General features: G+C 36.7%; 2 protein-coding genes and 1 pseudogene across 2 annotated transcripts; all 3 read right to left on the bottom strand.

The window, feature by feature from the left end:
- Window positions 1-1,553: 1,553 nt before the first annotated feature.
- On the bottom strand, window positions 1,554-2,617 carry LOC128588163 (olfactory receptor 4K5). Its single transcript, XM_053594818.1, has one exon. It carries the CDS (start codon window positions 2,596-2,598, stop codon window positions 1,627-1,629), a length of 972 nt encoding a protein of 323 aa, XP_053450793.1. The 5' UTR covers window positions 2,599-2,617; the 3' UTR covers window positions 1,554-1,626.
- A 12,816-nt stretch (window positions 2,618-15,433) lies between these two features.
- Window positions 15,434-16,417, bottom strand: LOC128588649 (olfactory receptor 4K2). The gene has a single exon (XM_053595528.1). It carries the CDS (start codon window positions 16,385-16,387, stop codon window positions 15,434-15,436), a length of 954 nt encoding a protein of 317 aa, XP_053451503.1. The 5' UTR covers window positions 16,388-16,417.
- Window positions 16,418-20,912: 4,495 nt separating this feature from the next.
- LOC128588161 (importin subunit alpha-1-like) lies at window positions 20,913-22,501 on the bottom strand (annotated as a pseudogene).
- Between the last annotated feature and the right edge of the window lie 584 nt (window positions 22,502-23,085).

Below are 23,085 nucleotides of genomic sequence, written 5' to 3'. Positions count from 1 at the left end.
TGTAACTAGAAAAGTCTGAAGATTTAAGGAGAAAGTCCAAGATGGCAGTTTAGAGACACCTCATCAGGCACTCTTAGTAAGGTTGGAAAGAGGAGCATTCAGCCACCTGCATCTGAACCATCCTGCCTAGAAACAACATTGCAAAAGCACCAGAATGTCATAGTGGCACACCATAAGTGAAAAAGATAGAGAGGGAGGCATGCACAGAAAGCAGGTACAAGGGAGCTCAGCCACCCAGGAACAGAGCCAAAACATGGAATCCCTGAGGGATTAAATCCTCTGGTGAATCTCCTCTACTCCCTACATACCTCTGTGAGGGTAGGCTGGGGATGGACCCAAATTCCAGGTGGGTCTATCACTCTGGATAGAGGCTGTGATGTGAAGCAAATTAGAGGACTGACAGGGCTGTTGGGGACACAAAAGTAGGCCCTTTGGTGGAGGGCCAGGGAAAGTGCCAACTGCCCATGGCTTCTTTTAGATGAAGCAGATAGCCAGCAGCTGGGTGCTCACCAGAGCAGGGCATGGGCAAGTTTAAGTTTGGAATTTTGTCAGTGGAAAACTTGGCTGATGTATGTCCCATTGCCCTACTTCAGTGAGTCATGGAGTAGATTGAAGGTCACTGAATCACTGAGCCACTCACACCCATGGGAACTCAGATTGGTGGGGCTTCCCAGGGACCTACCATTGGCCAGCTTTGGTTTTCCCTCCTAAGCTTGGGCAAACAGCTTTGGGCTTATCCCATAGTGCAAAGGGCCAGATTAAGGAGGCTCTGACTTCTACACTGACCTCCTTTAATCTCTGGGTACCATTTGTACCACTGAGGTACGTTCCCTGCCTTGAAAAAATAAGTCATATAACACCATTACTGACCCTGGAACTCTGTGTAGTGATGCCCTAGAATGTCTGGGTACTCTCCAGGACTGCAGCACCACCCACCTAGGGCTTGGACTCTCAGGCAGCTATCATGCCCAAAATAAAAACAGGAAAACAAGACCCAATCTCCAGGGCAACAAGCTGAAAAACATCCAGGGCATTACATCTGGAAGTGGCTTTGTGATTTGTTTTTTTCTTATCCTAATAGTGGAGTGCCATCTGGTCTTGTTGCTAATTTTCCCCCTAATACTGGAGCACCACTTTATGTTCTTCATAATTTTTGTTTCTAAATTTTCCTAGACAACCAAGTTCATAGTAGTTACAATTAAAAATTTTTTCTTTTTCTCTTTCATTATCTCTTGTAGAGCACTAAAGAGGATTATCAAAGATATATAGATATCTTTTTTCTTTTCTTTTTTATTTTTCTTTAATTTTTACCTCATTCTTATTCTTTTTTCTTTCCCTCTTATACATGCATGCCCTTCTTTCTTTTTTCCCTTCATTTTTTTCTGTATACCAAAGGGCAATTTAAACTTTAAAGCACAGAAACAAAGATCAAAAGGAAAGATCCATTCCAGGAACGCAAGGCTGGTTCAATATATAATAATCCATAAACATAATTCACCACATAAACAGGTATAAAAACAAAGACCACATGATCCTCATTACTTTGGCCACAGTTGAGATGCACCACCAGAGTACACTGAAAATATAGGCTGGGTGTTGATATGAGAAATTTGAAGGATTATTATCTTAATAAAGGGAATTTCTCACTACTGGTGAAATTTCAGAGATTCTCTTTGGCTTCAGATAATGGGACATAATTTTCCTTATGGCTGCCTTCATATCTCTGTTCCTTAGTGTATAAATAATGGGATTTAGTATGGGGGTGAAAATGGTGTAAAATATGGCAAGAACTTTGTCCACAGGATAGGTAGTAAAGGGCCATACATAGATTAAGACGCAAGGTCCAAAGAATAGTATTACTACCATGATATGGGCAGACAATGTAGAAAATGCCTTAGCCATTGCAGCTGAAGATTTGAACCAGACTGTGATGAGAATAATGATGTAAGAGCTGATCAAGACAGAGACAGTGCTCAGGGAAAGAATTCCGCTATTGATAACAATTAGTATTTCGATGCTGTAGGAGTCTAGACAGGCAAGTTTGGTCACTTGAGGAAGGTCACAAAAAAAGCTATCTACCACATTAGGTCCACAAAAAGGCAGGTTCACAGTGAATGATAACTGGCTTAATGTGTGCACCAAGCCCACAGCCCAGGAGATTACAACCAAGGCAGTGCAGGTCTTTCGGTTCATGATCATCACATAGTGAAGGGGTTTGCATATGGCTACATATCTGTCGTAGGCCATGGTGACAAGGAGCACCATCTCTCCTCCAGTGAAAAGGTGAATGAAGAAAATTTGAGCTATGCAGCCACCAAAGGATATGGTCTTTTGTTCATGCAGAAAATCAGCAATCATCTTAGGGGTAGCAAAGGAAGCCTGACAGATGTCAACAAAGGAAAGGTTTCCTAGGAGGAAGTACATGGAGGAGTGCAGGCTGGAATCAGAAGTCACTGCGATGATAATGAGAAGATTTCCCAGGACAATGGCCACATACAACACAGAGAAAAAAACAAAAAGGAGAAGCTGGAGGTTCTGAGAACTAGAGAGTCCCAGCAAAACAAATTCTGAGACCACTGAAGAATTGACCTTATCCATGGGTCCTGGTGGCAGACTTGTTCTGAAACAACCCTAAAGGAGAAGAATTGGGAACAGATCAGAATTATAAACTGAGAAGCCTCTTAATGTGAAGAATTCTGAGATCTCACATATAAAGTATATCGCTGAATACAAAAATTTTGACGAGACCATGATAATATATCTAGATAGAAGGATAGTAGGAAGCAGCTTATGAGAATGTCTAAATAATGCTTAATACTTTGATCAGCATCATTAGAACCCCTTGATTTGTGGGGTAGACTTTAGCTATTACAGAGTAGTAAACAAGCTTGTGCATGAGTGACTTATGGTAACAAGACTAGGGTAGTGACTTAAAGCCCAGTTCCATAGACTCCATAGGTTGTCAAAAACAATTTACATTGATTAGTCTCATGGTCATTTTCTATTATTAATTACAATAAATTTTTAAGTACAACATTCTTTTTAACACTCCAAGAGACAATCACGACTTGATGATTATTGTGTGATTCAAAGTCATACTGATTAACTCTGAGCTAAATGTTTTATTTCTGAATTTTAATTCCACATATTAAAAATGTTAGAAACTGTAAAAGTATCTTTTTTACAGGTTTTAAAGTTTAATCAGGATAATTCATAACATTCTAATATCAAAGCTGTTATACTACAAGAGAGGTTCTTAACAAATACTCTCATATCAGCAAAAATTTAACTTACTGCTGCTGTGGGAATCATATACAATTCAGACAATTCCTTCTAAGGAGATACTGTTAAATACATATTATCCAAGTCTATTGTTTCAACTCAATTTGTCAATTGCTTATGCAAATAATTTCTTAAAATGTATATTATAAGTTATGTGAATTATTTTTGCTTGATTATTCAAGAGAAGTATCTAAATTTTCCATTTTCTTTACTTATCAAAATTAGATTTTGCTCCACTTGTGTTCCCCCTGCTGAAAGTTCTCCAGGATCTTCTCAAAGCATCCTTATAACTAATGAAGTAATAGAGAAGTTGTTCGGGGATTTTTTTTTCTTTTGCATAGATGGGTAAAAAGTGATTACCTCTTAAAAGTGTCTTCTATTTGGAATGAGAATAATCCTAATAATTAGTTTAATTTCCATCTTATATTTTTTCCCTGTAAAAATATACCCCTGCTATATAAATTTAGTCTACTTAAGCTGGAAAAAATTTTGAGAAGCCCTCTTTTAGGCAACTGCCTTAGTTCTGACAATTAACTGTAGACCACAGTCATAGTAAGGGACCTATGAGAGTGACATGATTCTAGTCCCATGTAAGAGCACACGCATCTTCTAATGCCTGCTTATTTCCTAAAAGAAATCAAAGTCTTTCCTGTTTCTAGGATACAGACCTCTCATTTACATGGATGCAATCCACACTGGAAATTCCTCCAGTAAAGAATCATTTCATGCACTCTTATTAGAAGAATGTTTAGAGAAACATTCCACTGGTCCACATTTTTTTTTTTTTGGTCCACATTTTTTTTTTTTTTTGGTCCACATTTTGGATATACATTATTATGAACTCTGGCACTAAAGCAAAAATTAAGGTGACCCCTAAAAATTGTATGAAACATTGGCAATGATGAATAAGTGTTTATAATACGCAAGAAAGCAATAATTGAAGGGATTCTGAAATAGAATGTAAATTATTTTATCACCTCATCCCATGCATGACTTCTTTTATTTGATTTTCCATTTCTAAAATAAAGGTGTTCTTGCCCAAGCTCATAGATTTATCATATAAAATGATTACCTAATGAAAATGCTTATTGTATGAATAATGAATGCAATGTATTTAAACTAAAAAATGAGGCAGATTTCTAGCGAATTATAAATAATAATTTTAAAATTTGCAAAACAATCTACTACATATACACTATATCAAGTAATCTTTCCAAAAGACTGTGCAGAAGGCATTATTATCCCTAAAATGCAGAAGCAGAAACCAAGGATTAGACATCTTTAGTAATTTCTAATCAGAAAGTTAGTAAATGTCACAAAATCTTAGTGGAGATTTGAAATCTGGTGATAAAAATTTAATACTTAACATTTACTAAGCACCAGCAAAGTCTCAGGCACTCTTCTAAGTGCTTTACATGTATTAATTAACTCTTCTCATAATACTACTTGGTAAATACATTTATTAATTCTATGTTAACGATAAGAAATCAGAGTTACAGAGATAGTGTGTGACTTACCTAAAGTTACATAGCTAAAATGGTATTGAATTAGCATTTGAACTCTGGCCATTCCTCCAGTGCTAGTACTCATTAATACTACACTGTCTGACATCTGAATAATATGAAACCCATGCCATCTACTCTATGCTACGGTTGGAAAGTCCCTCAGTATATGCTCTTGGTTGTAATCTGTCCACCTGCTGGGAGGCATTGGTTCTTCAGTTAAATCAGGGTTTCACAGCCACAGCACTACTGACACTTGAAATTGAGTAATTCTTTGCTGAGAAGGACTGTCCTATGACTGTAGGGTGTTCAGAGCATCTTTGACATTATCCACTAGATATAAGTTGCGCTTTCCTTCTTTTCATAAGAACTAAACTGTCTCCAGGCATTACTAAATTTCTAGCTGAGGGGGAGCAAAATCATTCAGTTGAGAACCGCTGAGTTAAGCCATCTTTAGCCTGCATTTTTAATCTCTCCTTGTTTTATTGAACCTTTTCATCTGCTGACAACTGCTCATATTGAGTTATCACAGAAATAAGAAAAAAAGAACTCCCCTAAACTTTTCCACCATCTTTAGTTGCTTTTGTTGTATTTTTTTCTTTTAATTTTTCCTCTTTTTTAAAAGAAATTTCTTGTAGTATTATCTACATATTTCCCCTCCAATTCTCTTCCGCTACTAGGACCTTTAACTTGCTTAACTATGCATTTTGCTACCACGGTCAGGGAAACTACTTTATTGAGTGTCTTCAAAGACTTGGTAATGATAACTGATTTTGTTATACTCTTAAGCAAAACCTCCTGGTTTTCTTCTCAGAATTTTTAATATTAGCTTCCTTCCTCCATGCTATTGCTCTTTAGAAGTAGATTCTTCTAAGGTTCTAGCCTCTAGGTTTATATTTTTTTTCTTCACCCTCTGCACTTCTTGTACACTTTTTTATCTCTTTATAAGGACTTTGTGTCATTATTAATCTCCCTTTCCCCCTCTCTCCTCTCCTCTCCCTTAGATATCCATTCACCTCTATGGCATCAATCATCAGCGTGATGGTGTCTAATTCTGCAGAATAATTTCTCACCACACTCCACGATTCCATATTGCTTCCAACAGGTTTGTGGATATGAATATTAAGTAGCCATCTCAAACCTCAGCTTGCAATTTCTCAATTTCTGTTCTGAATCATACAAATGTAAGGAAAAATCTGTTTTCCTAGAGCTTACTTTCCTGCTTGTAACATCTCATTATTTCCTAGTCAAACGATAAATAAATAAATAAAAGATATAAAGTCCTCAGCATAACAGACAAGAACATATGATCTGCTTTTAGAATATTTAATAAACTGGTAAACGCTTCCTATTTACTTTTTCATGCCCTTTAGAGATTATCTATTCTAACACCAAAGTGATCTCCTCTGAAAGCCTTCTGAGAAGCTCCTGCTGAAATTTCTATTTCCTCATGCTGCTGCAGTTCTTTGCTTGCATATGAGTCATATACTCTTCCAAGGTGAAAAGAATTCTTATAATTTTATATTGGCTTGGCTTACACTTTGAATATAAATTTAACTTTGTCATACAAGAAACAGGGCTCAGTCACCCTCAAGAGGTTCCATTTCTATACCACACCCAAATGGTTCATACTGGCAGCCATGGTATGACCTTGGAGGCCTCTCTCCCACCTAGCATCCTGGACTCCCGCTTTCCTGACACTTTCTTTGAATGAATCATCCAGGCATTTGCAAGTGAGTTTAAGGGACTCTCACCCCGTTGCCTTCTGTACACTGCCTGTGGCAATGCCTCCTTTCTCTCTGCCTGTCTCTTCATTCCTGCCTCACATGCCCCAAAGACTAAGGATTGATTTTTTTGACTCATTGTACTCTCCCTGCCCAGGATATGTAAGTAAAAATCTTTGAACACTTTTCCTATTGCAGTGGTGCATTAAATTTGCGCCATCCATCTGAAGAACCACAGGCTGCCCTTGGTTGGGTTTTTCTCTGAAACACTGGAAAGAACTAAAAGGTGGGGCTGCCAGGGCCATGGTGATGATTGGCACAGGTCAGACAAGAGCCACAAGGGTGTCTGCCAGTATGAAATTCTCAGTGGAAGGAACCCCCTGGCCGTGGTGGAACAACTAGGCATTTGGTCTTTCTGATAAAAGGAGTATCTCATGAAAGGCACACTGGAAAAACCCATGTCTGGCTCCCCTTCATTTCCCTTTCGGGCAGAGTTGTTAGCCACTATGGTACAAGAACCCCAATTAGCTGAGGGCTTTCAAGACACAAAAGAAGAGTTTTTGTGTACATATCATTTTCCTACCACATGGAAGCTCCTTGAATTCTCATGCTTCTTACGTATCACTCACAGGATTTGTATAGAGATGGGCATGGAGTAAATTCCTTGTAAATGTGCTTGTTTTTGTTAATTGAAATATATTTAACCTCATATTTCTTATTCACTTGGTGTTTCTACCTTCTTATCTTCCTGTGAATAGAATCTTTTCCCGGGAATGGCCTCCAACTTGGCAAACCATAAACTACCTATATAATCTCCATCTGTACATAGAACAAAAATATTTCATCTCATAGGTAATGCAATGTCATACCTAAGTCATTAAAACTAAGCTAATAATCAACCCACAAATGCAAAGGGAATAAAATAATAAGTTGGAAATGCAGCATAGAGAAAATAGTTTATTCATTCAATTGAAAGTAAACAAAATTTTGGTTACCAAAGTTTTTAAATGTGTTAAAAATAATGAGATAATTCAAAAAGGAAAAACTTTCATTCTACTTCTATAGAGTTAAATTAATTGTCATGTTTACTTTAAGTGCATAGTAAAATAAATTATTATGCTGTAGCTACAAACCTACAACCAACCAAATTTGGCATTCAACATTCCCGTGATTTTTTTTAATAGTCCTACTCTAAAAAGAAATGTATAGACTTGGTTTGCATGTCTATTTGATTCCTTTAGGTGATAGGCAAGAGTATAATCAAATTTTCCATCATCTCTCCAAGAATACCCACCCAGCAGAATGGGCTCGCAACGTGAATATCCTTATCTTAATTCACTTTCTTTTATTTCTAATACATTTTCCCCATTTTGAGATCTTCTCTAAGGCACAATGTAATGACTGAATAGAATATGTAACTGGATATAATCTATTTTTAATGTATATATTTGTCAGGTATATCCTACCTGTTGTAATGCATACCAGAGATGGAAACTGAATTCTTTGGTTTTTCTGTGGTGGAATTGATCTCTTCTGAGTGGCAGTATTTATATGTGCCTTTTTCTTTTGTCAGATTGGAAGAGTACTATGGATATATCTATGTGACCACTTGAAGCTTTTGAGAGTTAGTAATAAATAGCCAAGTTCACCTGACAATGGAAATTATTAATACCTTTAATTAGATATTCCCATTAGAACAAAGGAAATAGCATCCTACATTGTTGACAGCTACAATGAGGACCATAGCACCAAGGGAGAAAAAGGGAGAGTCATTCAGTCCTTGGGAAGTAAATATCAATAAAATATGTTCTGTGAATTCTATACAATTGAACCTTCTACTCTTTCTTTTCCCTAGATGAGAAATATTTTTAGTTAGAAAAGGAAAGACATACATACATACTATGTTTTTCAGTTAATAATTTGTTTTAAACAGTTATCAATACTGATACACATAGTTTAGTTCATTCATTTTAATGCCATAGGGTTTTTCATCATATGAATACTGTACTTTTCATATTTGTTCATTTTTGGTGAATAAACATCTGGGTTGTTTCCAATTCTTGCTATTATGAACAACATTGAAATGAACATTTGCTTGAATAAATAGGTGTTAAAGGTTCTCCAGAATGTATACTAGGAGAGTAATTGCTACGTCAAAATGAATACAGATCTTCAACGTTATACAACATTATTACAAGTTTCCAAATTATTCCATAAAATTATTGAACAAGTTAGTGCTTAGTTGCAGTTATCAGTTTATTGACCTTCAGGTTTGTATGTAACCTTCAATATATGCTCTGTGAGGCACAAGAGAATTCCTTTAAGTATTTCTCCTTTAAAGTGAGCATAGTACTAAGCAGTCTCTGAGAACAGTACTGGTGGCATATTGCAGGAAGAAGGGCTGTATTACTAGTGTCCATCAACTCAAGCATTTATCATTATTTTGTGTCAGGAACATTTCAGGTCCACTTTAGTTGTTGTAAAGTGTACCTTAAGTTACTGTTGATGATAACTTTGTGTGTTGTCAAATATTATTCAGTCTATCTAACTACTTAACTATATTTTTGCATCCATTAACCATCCCCACTTTATGCCCACCCCCTTCACTACCCTTCTCAGCCTCTGGTAACTTTCATTCTACTCTGTTTTCATACAGTCAATTGTTTTACTACTTAGCTTCCACATATGAGTGAGAATATGCAAGATGGCTTTGGTCCATTAGAGCAGATTACAGGATTTACTCTGGAACATAATCACTTCAATAGCTGCACCCTGCAATGCCTGAACTTGTAAGTCTTCTAATAATTTGTAAGCTTTTAATGCACTGTATTAAATCTGCCTCATGTACCCAGTGGTTTCTGTTTTCTTCACTGGAGGCCAACTGATATAATTGTACTTTGACAAAAAGAAAGAAAATAGATATACATATAAACAAATTACTAATTGAAATATTATTTCTAGTCTCAATCTAAAAAACATTTTACCCCTTTTCAATGTCCTTTGATGAGTGAGAAAACAGGAAAAATCTAGCTTTTGTAGATGGTTTCAGATTTCTAGTAGAGTTCCCAGGCAAAGAAAAAAGATAGGCAAATCAACAACAGGCTTGTAATTGGTAGCCATAAAAAGGCTAATAGGTATGAAAAAATATGGAGACTCAGGTCCTAAAACATTTTCCTTAATAAAAGAATTGATTCTTAAAAGATAGTTACAAATATAAATAGGTATACAAATAGGTATACTACATATATTTTCTCTATAGTTTTACAATTTTAGCATTGTAAATTATGAGAGAATGAATAAAAATACAAACATAATATTTAATGCATATTAAGCAGAGAAAGTTGTTTATTTATTTATTTTACAAAAATCAGAAAAAATAAAATTTCAATTGAGTTATACTGGCAACAATATAGGTAGAATGCATTAACCCATGATCCAAGTCACATTTCCCATCTTATTTGGGTCTTGGCCCTCCTTTCTACAGCATAACCTGTGCATATTTACCTCATGATTGTAATCAAGAGCATTAAAAATAGTTCACAACAAAAAATTATTATGATCTTTAGAAAATTAATCATCATTAGAGTATAAACTGAAGGATATCAAGTTGTATCTTGAGTTTCACTGGAGTCTGAGAATACAAGTAAGAAGCTCACATAAATTAGATTACCATAGCTGTTTTCATCTCCCTATTTTTCAATCTGGATGCATATATCCAAAAATCATCATGCAAAATAGTATCAGGGAAAACATAGAGACAGAAAAGGGTCATTCCAGCTATTTTCTCTCTCAACAACTTTGCTTTAACTGGAAGAGAGTCAGTGGCATTTTGTTTTAAGTTTGAAAAACTTGCATAAGAAGATTGATTAGTGGCCAAGAAACATATGAATAACTGTTCAACATCACCAATCATCAGGGAAATGCAAATTGAAACTGCAATGAAATACAACCTCACTTCTGTCAAAATCCCCATTATTATAAAGGTAAAACACATATTGGCCCAGCTACAGGACAAAGGGAATGTTTGGACACTGTTGGTGGAAATGTGAACTTGTACAACTGCCGTGGAAAGAAGTGTGGAGTTCTCAAAGAACTAAAAGTAGACCTACCATTTTATCAAGCTGTCTCATTACTGGGTATCTACCCAAAGGAAGAGAGGTCATTTTTCACATATAAAGAAAGATACTACATCCAAGTGTTTATCACTGAACAATTCACAATTGTAAAAATATAAAAACTCATCAACTGATGAATACTTAAAGAAAATGTGGTCTATGTGTACCATGGAGTAGTACTTAGCCATGAAAAGGAGTGAAATAATGTCTTTTGCAGCAACTTGGATGGAACTAGAGACCTTATCCTAAAGTGAAGTATCTCAGGAAAAGAAAAACAGATGCCACATGTTCTCACTTATAAGTGGGACCTATGTGAAGGATACATATGGTCATAAAGAGTTCTAATGGACATTGGAAACAAAGGAGAGAAGGTTGGAAAGAGGTGAAGGACAAAAATCTACCCATCCAGTACAACATACACTATTCCAGTGAATAGTGAAGTCAGTGAAGCCCTGACTTCAGCATGATATAATTTATCCACATAACAAAAAATACTTTTATCCCCTAAATTTTTTTGAAATGAAAGAGAATCAGTCCAAGATTAGCATACTATTAAAATTAGCTTAATATTAGAAATAAGAAAGAATAAACTATTCTTTGATTGAATAAATGAAGAAGAAATTTTTTTTAAGTCTGGATATGATCAAATCATAGCATATTACCAAGAACTTGTTCCATTTAGCAGCAGAATCCAGTGATCACATTATCTTTCATCCTTATCAATGTAGAAAAATACTGCACATGAGAGTTTATATTATACAAAACCTTGTATACCCATTTACTAATCTATACCATCTATCTCTTTACCTTAATAACATGAGGTTCAAACATAATCACTTTTATTCTGACAAAACTACATTAAAAAATCCATCCTAAAATTAATCAATTTGATAATTATTGTAATGAAGCAATAGCATAATGATTAAATATTATGAATTTTCTCTTGACCAATAAAAGTTGAGAGCGAAGAGAAAAACAAGTTTCCAGAAGCTTGAATTAATATAAAAACCAATGCAATTTTTCTAGTGGAATCCATTTTTAATTTTCCAAATTAATTCTGATACATACTAATTTTATGCACACATATGTAGACATGGATATTAAAACATACCACATAAAAATTTACCTTTAAAATTAAACAGTACAATTGTTAGCTCAAGAGAATATCAAGCTCTTAAATGAAGACATGCAGAGTTGATCACCCAGAATGATATAATAATTAATATTTATTGATGGAACTATATATTTTATGTGACTTACTTCCTTTACTCCTGAAACAACTCCATGATGTATGTACCATCATTATCTCCTTTTACAGATATAGAAAATGAGCCTAAGATGTATTATCTTGCCAAAGTTTACACCAACAGTAGAATTGTCATCAAATAGTGGTAAAAAGATTCCAGAACCTAAGACCTTTACTCCCACACTCAAAGTGGACCAAGGTTCTGAAGAGCCTAAAGCTCAGACAATCTGGGAGGACCTTTTGAAAACACCCTCCCCCCAATTATTAGTAAAAGATTGTTTGGGCCTATTCCAGGGTCTTAGAGGAAACCCATGTGAAGGTGAAGTTCTAAACCTTAAGCTTTACTTGCTTCATGCTAAATCCACTTCATGCTAAATCCATTATATTATTTAGTATTCAGACATTTTCCTAAAACAATTTCCAAGTAGGAGCCACATACTTGTGGCTAAAACATTTTAAGAAGCAAACATAATTTACAGATTTTATTAACAGTGCATATATCCAGTTCCTTAACATTTTAAAGTTGACATTTTATCTTTTTCCATTTATACCTGATTTTTAAGTAGCTTTTTATAAAACCTGCATTTAATTATTCTGCTTAGTTTTACAAGACTTTTTACAATTGGCTTTTTATAATTTCTAAAAACTAACAGGTTTGGTATTATAGAGCTTCATGACTCCCCAAACACCTAAAGAAAGATGTAGTTGCTTGTCAACAAGCATGGTCTTCTTATAAATCTGTATCTCCACACTCCCTCAATCCTGTTGTTGGAAATAGTGCAGAACGTGTAAAACTGCCTTTGACCTGTTGTTATATTAGCTTGTTTCTACGTATGTAGCAGGCTTTGTAAAATGTCATTTCTGACTGCATACTGTAACAGCAAATGGCAATACCTGGACTGCTGCTTATTGAAAAGTTCATAGCTGAATCACTGTACTCACCCTTAAAGAGTTTTGGCAGTTCGTGGAGGATATGTGGTAACCATCCACCATAAGTTCACATAAGATTTTTAAGTGTTTATATAACACACAGTGGTAAGAGAGGTGGTAGATGATTCCATTTACATGTGGAAGTACTTGAAAGGCTTTCTGTGGTCCTTTTCATTCTCAGCTACAGAGACTTACTATCCAAGTTTTCAGTTTCATTATTTACTTGCCTTATAGAGTTGTTTGCTGATCAGTTACATTTTTGATGGTTTTTTGGCAAACGTTGTTGAGTTCTAGAATTCTCCACAAAAGTACTCAAGATTGATGGCATCCCTTCCAAAAGACTCCACAGTTTTATATTCCAAAAAGTATCTTAATCTGCAAATACACTCTGGACAGATAAATATGTTAACTAAAAGAATTATTTGGGGTATTTCTAAAACACCACCTAGAATGTTCTATTTAAATAAGGTCCTTGGATCTAAACATACTTGCACATATGACTGCAACCAAGGCAAATTTCACACACACAATCTAAACTGGCATGGAATTATGCTATTATTTTGCTGATACATGTATAAACGTATTATTTTCATGTTAATACCATAGACACATTTGTTCAATTTTTTTTTTTTTATTGTTGGGGATTCATTGAGGGTACAATAAGCCAGGTTACACTGATTGCAATTGTTAGGTAAAGTCCCTCTTGCAATCATGTCTTGCCCCCATAAAGTGTGACACCAAGGCCTCACCCCCCTTCCTCCGTCCCTCTTTCTGCTTCCCGCCCCCCATAATTGTTCAATTATTTTAAAACTTTCCAGGTTATAAACACAGTATCACACTTTTTTTGTGCTTGTAAATTTGTTTCCATATTTGTTTAATAATTAATGAAGACAAAACACCCCGGTGGAAAAAAAATACAATTCTCTTGTAATTTGGCTTTAAACTAAAAGTTAAGAATTATCATTTCTTAGTTATCTCTAATAAATGATAATTAATGCATATATAATTCTTTCCTCTCTTCATTTACTCAGTCATGCCAGAAAAATAACAGTTTGATATTTATTAAATAATGTCATTGTAATATATCTTTTCCTTTGGGATACAAGTGGGATCACACATATAATAAAATAATTTGTAAATATTACTTAGTGAATTCTTTTTTTTTTTTTTGAGACAGAGTCTCACTATGTCACCCTCAGTGGAGTGCTGTGGCATCACAGCTCACAGCAACCTCAAACTCTTGGGCTTAAGCAATTCTCCGCCTCAGCCTCCCAAGTAGCTGGGACTACAGGCTTCTGCCCACAACACCCAGCTATTTTTTGGTTGCAGTTGTCATTGTTGTTTAGCAGGCTCTGGCTGAGCTTGAACCCACTAGCTTTGGTGTATGTGGCCTGCGCCCTTCTCATTGAGCTACGGGCACAGAGCCTACTTAGTAAATTCTAAATAAGTAAATTCATTAATGTATGCCAATATTTAAAGAAGATGATTTGCAAACAGGTATCCAAAAGATTTATTTCTCATGACTTTCAAAACTTGCAATTCCAGTATCTATCAGCAGGTGGTAGTAATACTTTGAGGACATTAAACCTAGCATTCTTTGTTTTTCGAATCTAGCATTCTTAACCATAATAAAACCTATACTTGTACAAATACATGCTTATTTCATTGACGGTGTATTGATAAGCATAAACTTCTTAATTTTACATGCAAATATTTAAATAAAAACTAATTCAATCAAAATGCAAAGCATTATAACACTTTAAAATGAAAGCATAGACTCTCCATAAATTCATTTGTCATAAACTGTATCTCTCAGTTCTGGTTTTAACTTCCCAGGAATGAAACTACCATAGTGTCCACATGAGACAAAGTATACTATTTTGTAACTCATCATATTTTCGATGTGCAGAATTCTCCAGCCTCTGTTCTCAATCCTCATTCTGCATATTGTTTGGCTTATGAGAGGAAAGTAGTTTGTGGAAGCTCTGACACCTATAGAATTTTCTTTGGACCTCACTCAATTTTTCATAAAATATATCCAGAGTTTCCTTTAGTAGAAGAGATCAGAAATTGGTTTAAATGTCAAGAAAGAGTGGCTCTGAGAAGTATGTGGAAAATCATTGTCTTTCTGTCAGTGGCTAAAATCCCACAACAGTATAGCATTCTTAAGGTTATGGAAATATTACTAATTTGTCATATTTTAGAAGTAATTCACTAACAGTTGTTAACTGTATGTATTTGTCATTATCTCTTAGTTTTCCTTTAATCTATATTCCTTATTATTATTTGTTCTTATTTTTCCAATGAAGTGATTAGCATTATTAAATATCTTAACTAGAATAATTAATACTGATACTTTCATAGATAGTCTTTGTTTCTGGAAGAAATTATTTCCATTAATTTGCTTCTCTGAAATTTCAAATGTATTTTGAACACATTTATGACAATAGCATTAAAATGCACTGATCCATGCTTTCACAAATTCTTGGCAATTACAATTTGATAAGAACTCCTGAAATAAGAGTTTAGAATAGCATCTAAGCTCTTATTGTGATCAATGCTGTGTCACAAAAACTATGATACTTAATGCCTAGGAAGTTAAAACTATGAGTTACCTAGAACCACTAGTTAAAGCTAAAAATAACGAGAAGGTGTTGACTTGTTAAAATTTAGAAACCTGCTCTTCAGTTTCCTCATGGCTGTCTTTACTTCTTGATTCCTCAAGGTATAGATTACTGGGTTTAGAATGGGAGTGAAAATGGTATAAAACACAGACAGGATCTTGTCTACTAGAAAGTTGCTCAGTGGCCACATGTAGATGAAGATGCATGGCCCAAAGAACAGGAAGACGACAATGAAATGAGCTGTGCATGTAGAAAGGGCCTTTGATGATCCTCTAGAATAATGATGCTTGATAGTAACCAGGACAATAACATATGAATTGAATAAAAGAATAAAGCAGGACAAAGCAATTATGCCACTCGTTGAGATCATAAAGAGGCCCAGAACATAAGTGTCCACGCAAGCCAGCTGGAACACCACAGGAAGGTCACAGAAAAAACTGTCTACTTTATTGGGTCCACAGAATGGTAATGTGAGGGCAAATATGACCTGGCTCATTGAATGCATAATTCCCACAGTCCAGGAAGCTACTACAAGTGCAACACACACCTGAGGACTAATGATAGAAGCATAGTGCAGGGGCTTACAGATTGCAATATACCTGTCAAAGGACATAGCCATGAGTAAGATAATCTCTGTGCCAGTGAAAAGGTGCAGAAAGAATATCTGGGTAATGCAGCCATTGAAAGAGATGGTTTTCTGACCAGTTAAGTAGTCTGTAATCATTTTGGGGGTGGCAAAGGAAGCAAGGGACAAATCAATGATGGAAAGGTTGGTGAGCAGGAAATACATAGGCACATGCAGGTGAGAGTCAGCCATGACTGTCATGACTATGAGGCCATTACCCACTATTGTTGCCACGTAAAACAATGAAAACACCATAAAGAAAAACATCTGTAGTTTCCAGGAATCAGAAAGCCCCAGCAAAAAAAATTCACTGACAGTAGACTTATTGGCCACATCCATTGTCTTGATTCATAGGTAGAAGCCTGTATCATGAAAAAAAAAAAAAAATCAAGAGGAATGTATGATTCCATTGAAACAAAAGCTTCAGTTCCAAGAATCTAATTTCACGAGTTTATTTCTTCTATATGATACTTATCTAGACTCTTCTTTCCATCCTTCTTATTTGGTATATTAGAAAGGAATTGTGGAAAATTAGATATTATAGCAAAATACTCATAAATCACAGGTATTGAAAAATAACACTTTCTTTCCTGGTACTAGATGGCAATTCAATCAAGATAATAACATTCTAAACTGACATACCTACCTATAGGTTCATCTATTTAAAGATACAATTATAAAGATAATAGGTAACGCTTTGTAAGCACTTACTTTCTGCTGACAATGAGTTAAAAACACACAAATACCCATTTAGTCATTCATAATCCATAAAGATATCCTTACCATAAAAACATAAAATTATAGCACATATAAAGCTCTTATATCATGGTTCTTAAACATTATAATGAGGTTTCAAAGAATAGTTGTAGAACTCTTGCAATTTTCCAGAGAGCTGTTAACATATTCACAGATAAAAGTTTTCTCATTGAAACTCAGAAAAAACACAAAAGTTAGTTTTGCATATATATTCCTTCCATGAAAGATAACTGGTTTACTACCAAATTTACTACAGCCAAAGGAAAGCCATTTAACTTTCTTTGCTCACAATTTCTTTTTTTAAAAATATGAGCTTGCTCCACCTACAAATATTTATAATTCTATAATTTAAAGTTTTACCCTGAATCCTAAAGGATAAATCACATCACTTTTGTGGGAAGGCACTCAAATATCAAGCTCTTTCACCCCACCCCTGTTTGATTCTCCTTTTATATATGCTATTATATGTAAACTCTTACACTGTTCTCAGGTCCATGGAATAGGGGTTAAGAGATGGGAGTTGAAAAGGGAAACATTTGAAATATTTCAGTAGAAATCATTTGTAAAACACCTTTACTTACCAAATCTATGTGCTTTGGATTATTAAGAATGTTAAGTAGGCTTCTGACAGAAAGCATAGGTCAAATTTAACTATAAGTAGATCCAGTTGAATCATTAGTTGTTCAGCAGCTGTAGATAAAATGGATGCTGCAGTCACTTGGGAATTGACCAAGAAATCCTCTTGCAATGGGATTTATTAAACAACACAGATGGTATTATTGAGTTCACAAAGGAAAGATATTTCAAAAATCTTATGAGAATTTACAGTGATTATTTTCACTGGACCTGAGAGATTCTGGGACTAGAATTTGGGAAAGTAATCATTTCAAAAGGCAGCAGAAAACAATCATGTTGTTAGGCCTATGAACTAAATTAAATCTTAAGGCTCCTCCCTCAATGACTGATTAGACACCCTCTTGGCCAAAAGGATCCCTAAAACTGAGTTGCTAGCCGTGAAAACGAGATCAGACATGCCTGGTCTTGCCCCTTCCACCTCTTAGAGATGTCCTCTGTGATTCACTAACAGGCCTAAGGCTATTCTAGATCTACCTGCAGGTCCCAATATACATAACAAACCACATGAAGTCCTATATGTTGTCTCCAATTTACAGACCCTTTATCTCAAGCATTCCTTTTCACTGACTCCTGGCCTTTTAGACAGAGCCTCTTTCGGCCAATTGTCAGCTAAAGAATCTTTAAACCCACCTACACCCTGTAAACTCCTGCTTCCAAATATTCCACCTTTGGGAGTCAAATCAATGTATGTTTTCCACATATTGACTTATGATGTCACCTGTAATCTCTGTCTCCCTGAAATGTATAACACCAAACTATAACCCCACCACCTCGAGTCTGCGTGTTCAAGACTTCTTGAGTGTGGATCCAGGTGGGTCACAGTCCTCAAATTTGGCTCAGAATAAACCTAAAATTATTTTACCGAGTATGGCTTATTTTCCACTGACAAGGAAGATTGCTAGTGCACGCAGGTTGAGAAAGATTTCTCGAGACTAAGATTAGGATATAAAAGTATATTATTTATTTCATCTCCTTAAGAGAGAGGGAATGTGAGAATGAAAGACAGTGGAGAAGGAGAGGGAGAAAGAAAGCAGGAACATGGTGTGGCATCTCAAGAAGGAGAAGAAATGCCAGCACTAGGGTCTGGAGGCTTGCTGCCTTCATGGGGACAAAGACAAAGAAAAATAATGATTATAGACAAAGTACAGGATAGTGTGAACCTGCTGCACTTGCCTCTTCTGTCTTCTTAGTGGCTGGATGATAAGCAGCTCAGTTATCACAGGTGGTTTGATCTTGTTGGTGATTTTGTCCTTGAGATATGGCTGAGACTTGAAACTTGCATCCTGTTGTTCAGTCCAGGGACTCCTTGAGGCTATAAAACAGATTCTAAAAGGCAGTGAGCTGGTGAATGTAAAGAGAAAGATTTACATTTCCTTTCTGTATGTTTTTTTTTTTCCAGATATTGTGAAAACAGAGCTCCACAGAGTGCCTGCCAGCTAGAGGGAAAGAGGGTAGAGAGAGAGACGGAAAGCATCAAAAGCTCATTGATTGATTTTCGCCCTTTTGGAAAAACTATGAGTTAGTAATTTTTCTGTTATTTCTCTATTAAGACTCACAATCCTTTCACATGTTAACTTATTTTATTTTATTTTTGAGACAGTCTCACTATGTCTCCCTGGGTAGAGTGCTGTGACATCACAGCTCACAGCAACCTCAAACTCTTGGGCTTAAGTGATTCTCTTGCCTCAGCCTCCCAAGTAGCTGGGACTACAGGTGCCCGCCACAATGCCCAGCTATTTTGTTGTTGTTGTTGTTGTTGTTGTTGTTGCAGTTGTCATTTTTGTTTAGCAGGCCCAGGCCGGCTGGAACCTGCCAGCTTCAGTGTATGTAGCCGGTGCCCTACTCACTGAGCTACAGGCGCCAAGCCATGTTAACTAATTTTAATAATCATTCTTCATTCTCTAACACTGTACTAGAGGAAATAGAGAATAAAATCCAAAACATTCACCTGCACCCAAGCAGAGACCCCTCTGAGGGGCCTTATAGATCCCCCAATCATGACACTAAAGGAAAATCCAGAGTTCCTTCAGGGGAAGTTTCAAACATCTGACTAGACTTTAAAAGTGAACAGACTTGCTGCTTTTATGTGACAGCATGAGAATAAAGGCCCTCAGAACAAGTTAGAGCTAGAGTTATGAGGGTTTTTTTGGTTCCCCATGGAAACTGAAAGATGCCATCTTAACATGTTCTAGGGCCTTCTTTTCAGCCAGAGACAACATCTTCCAGGCATTCACCAAAACGGCAAACGCAAAGGGAAAGAGGAGAGGCACTGATACATGTTCTCTAGGCCTTTTAGTAAACAATGGAGTTGTTCTTTTGGCCACATACATGGGAATCCACAAGAAACGTGATTGTAGATATCAAGGGAATGCATACTGTTCAAAAGGCACGCCACACAAATGTTACCACAGCAAAGCTGGAAGAGTCTAAGTGTTACCCAGCATGCTGTTGAAATTGTTGTAAACAAACACGTTAAGGGCCAGATTCTTGCCAAGAGGATTCATGTTCGTATTGAGCACATTAAGCACTCTAAGAGCCGAGATAGCTTCCTGAAACGTGTGAAGGAAAATGATCAGAAAAAGAAGGAAGCCAAAGAGAAAGGTACCTGGGTTCAACTGAAGCATCAGCCTGCGCCACCCAGAGAAGCCCACTTTGTGAGAACCAACGGAAAGGAGCTTGAGCTCCTGGAACCCATTCCCTATGAATTCATGGTGTGATAGGTGTACAGCACAGCACACAGGAAAGCCAAGAGAACCAGTTGAACAGGAGCATAAAGTGCTAGAACCTTTTCCCCATGAATTCATGGCATAATAGGTGTACAGGTAGCACACAGAATAACCAAGAGAACCAGATGAAAGCAGAAGCATAAAGTGCTGGAATCTATTCCCTATGAATTCATGGCATAATGGGTATTAAAAATAAAAGGCTACTATAAAAAAAGTATGTTCTTGGGTTGTTTTGCAGAAACTTCTATGGATGGAATATGCAGATATTCAGATAAGGGGGAACAGAGAAATTGAACACTAGCTGCCATTCTTTGCTCTAAATGTCCCCCCTGAGGGTTAACATAACCTTCACCTCACTTCTTTGCTGTGTCATTAGCGTTAGTTTCTGCTCTGAATCCACTCTTGCCCCACCTTCTTCAGCATATCTTACCTTTTGAGGCCAAGACTGCCTGAAATGTACCCCTGCTTTTCTTTTTTTTTTTTGGTTAAGTAAAGAAAAGGGTAGACTTTAATCTTTATTTACAGGACACTGCAAGATATGAAATTCCACATAGATATAAGAAACCCTTTCAGAGGATAGGCTCCATACAGTATGTATGTACTGTTTGGAACTGTTCAAGTATAGTTTTGTTGTAAAAAGTGCTACAATAACAAACCACGTTTAAAAAGAGTTCGTAGTAGAGAAATAGTAAGACAAACTTATACCAAATGCAGTACACGACAACTTTGTGCCTCAGCTATACAATCTAAAAGTTAAAAGTCCCAGGAGTCCCATCCCGAACTTGGAATGTATAACCTTCAGAGGTAGTTTCTGGTACTACATTTTGATCCTCCTCTTCCTCTACAGAGAAATACTTCTCAATCAAGTTTAATGAAGCCTTGTACACAGACTCATTTTCATGGTTTTGTAGAGCTTCAATTTTGTCCAAACCTCCACATTCTTCAATCATTATACTAAGTTTCTCAGTTTCACCTAGTTTTTTAGCAGCCTGAAAGATAATTGAAATGGCATCCAGAATAACCAGAATAATTTTGGTATCTTTTGCAGTTAAGAGGTTCATCAATGGTTCTATTATGCCACAATGAACAAGGTATACAATCTGTTCAACTGTTCCACCACTTGTATAGTTGGTCACAGCCCATTCAGCTTCCTTTTATGTCTTAAAGTCTGCCTTAGAGAGAACACCAACAAGTAATGGGACTAGTCCATGATTCACAACTTGCTGTATCTGGTCCTGACGGCCAGCTGTGATGTTTGACATTGTCCATGTAGCTTCCTTTTGAATGTTAGTTTGGGGGTTGGTCAGCAGTCTGGGAAAGACAGTAAGTGCTCCTGCATCAATTACAACCTGAGTCTGTTCATCTGTCTCAGTGACAATATTCCCTATGGCTCTTAGTGCAGGAGTCACAATTGGCAATTCAGTAGCTCCCAAAAGCTTCACAAGTTGGGGCACAACTCCTGTTTTCACAACCATTTCAATCCATTCATTTGGACCATCAGTAAGGTAAGAAATAGCCCAGCAAGTATCTGCTAATACTTCTGGATCATCATGATGCAGGAGACACACTAAAGTAGGAAGAATCTGTTCCACAGCATCTAATGGGGGTGCAGGATTCTTGTTGCGGCAAAGGTTTGAAAGTGTCCAGGTAAGATTAGGTGAGTAACCACATGATAAAGATGACATATCGGGAATAGCTAGAAGAGCCAACAGTGGGTCAACTGCACCATACTTAATAACCAAGTCTCGGAAAACTGAACCATCACCCGTAATGTTTCCTAGAGCCCACACAGCTTGTTCACTGATATGAGCATGGGGAGATGCCAACAGAGAAATGAATGCTGGAATAGCACCTCCATCTACCATAGCCTTAGTCTGTTCTGTTGTCCCAGAAGCAATGTTAGTTAGTGCCCACGCAGATACAAATTGAATAGGACAACAATCAGTTCTACCCAAGAAGGACACAAATTTTGGGATCAAACCAGCTCAGATTATATTGTTGATGGGAGGCTATTTTTCTCTAGAAAGTAGTTTCCTGGCAGCCTGAGTAGCTTGGAGCTGGTTTTCCATATTGGTGCTGTTTATACCTTTGACAATGTCATCCACAGACCAATTTACAGTACCTGGTTGTTTTGGTTTTCCTGCAGTGGAGAAGTAGCATCATCAGGAAAAGAGCTTACATTTCTCCTTTTCAGCATCTGGTCATCTTTCTTAGCTTTCCTCAACTCCACATTAACTTCTATTCGGCGTCGCCTCATTTCTGTACTGTCTTTTCCCTTGTTCTTGAACCTGTTAAGTCAGGCAGCTGGTGAATTAGCATTCTCATTGGTGGACATGGTTATGAGACAAATGGAGACAGCTGCACAGCTAGCTCAAGCTTCCACAGGAGGTGGTGCGAGACTCAGAAGATCTCCACTGCTTTTCAAAAACCGAAACTCACCTTCTTACATGGAGGAGTTCAAGTTTTAAGCATTTGCTGCTTGCTCTCCTGTGCAGCATCCTGCAAATAAAAATGCCTCTTTCTGCAGCAGCAGCTCTAGGCTCACAGTGTCTGGCCTTATGGCAGTGGGTGAGTGAAATCCAGTTTAGTCTGATAACAGCCTCTGATTTAAAATTTCAAGGTCTTTGGAGGTATTGAACACTTATAAATAAAACAATCTTCTACCTGCTATTTTTCTCCCTGGTCTATGCAGCCATGGTGCTGAGGAACCTCCTTATTACACACACTGTCACGTCAGAGCCACACCTTCACTTTCCCATGTATTTTCAGTTGGGCAATTTCTCCTTCATTGACAAGTCCCTGGCCTCATTTGCTCTGACTTGTCTACAAAAAAATGATTTCAGACTTCCTTGGTGAGCACAAAGCCATCTCTTTTGAAGGCTGCATAACCCAAATAGTCTTCCTACCTCTCTTAGGAGG

Source organism: Nycticebus coucang, chromosome 6 (assembly GCF_027406575.1).
Source record: "Nycticebus coucang isolate mNycCou1 chromosome 6, mNycCou1.pri, whole genome shotgun sequence".
Taxonomy (NCBI): domain Eukaryota; kingdom Metazoa; phylum Chordata; class Mammalia; order Primates; family Lorisidae; genus Nycticebus; species Nycticebus coucang.
Note: the sequence above shows the minus strand (reverse complement) of the source record. Positions and strands in the feature narration are given on the sequence as shown.

Excerpts from the sequence above, each read along its gene's own strand:
- LOC128588163 (XM_053594818.1), bottom strand. The coding sequence starts at position 2,598 with ATGGATAAGGTCAATTCTTCAGTGGTCTCAGAATTTGTTTTGCTGGGA.
- LOC128588649 (XM_053595528.1), bottom strand. The coding sequence starts at position 16,387 with ATGGATGTGGCCAATAAGTCTACTGTCAGTGAATTTTTTTTGCTGGGG.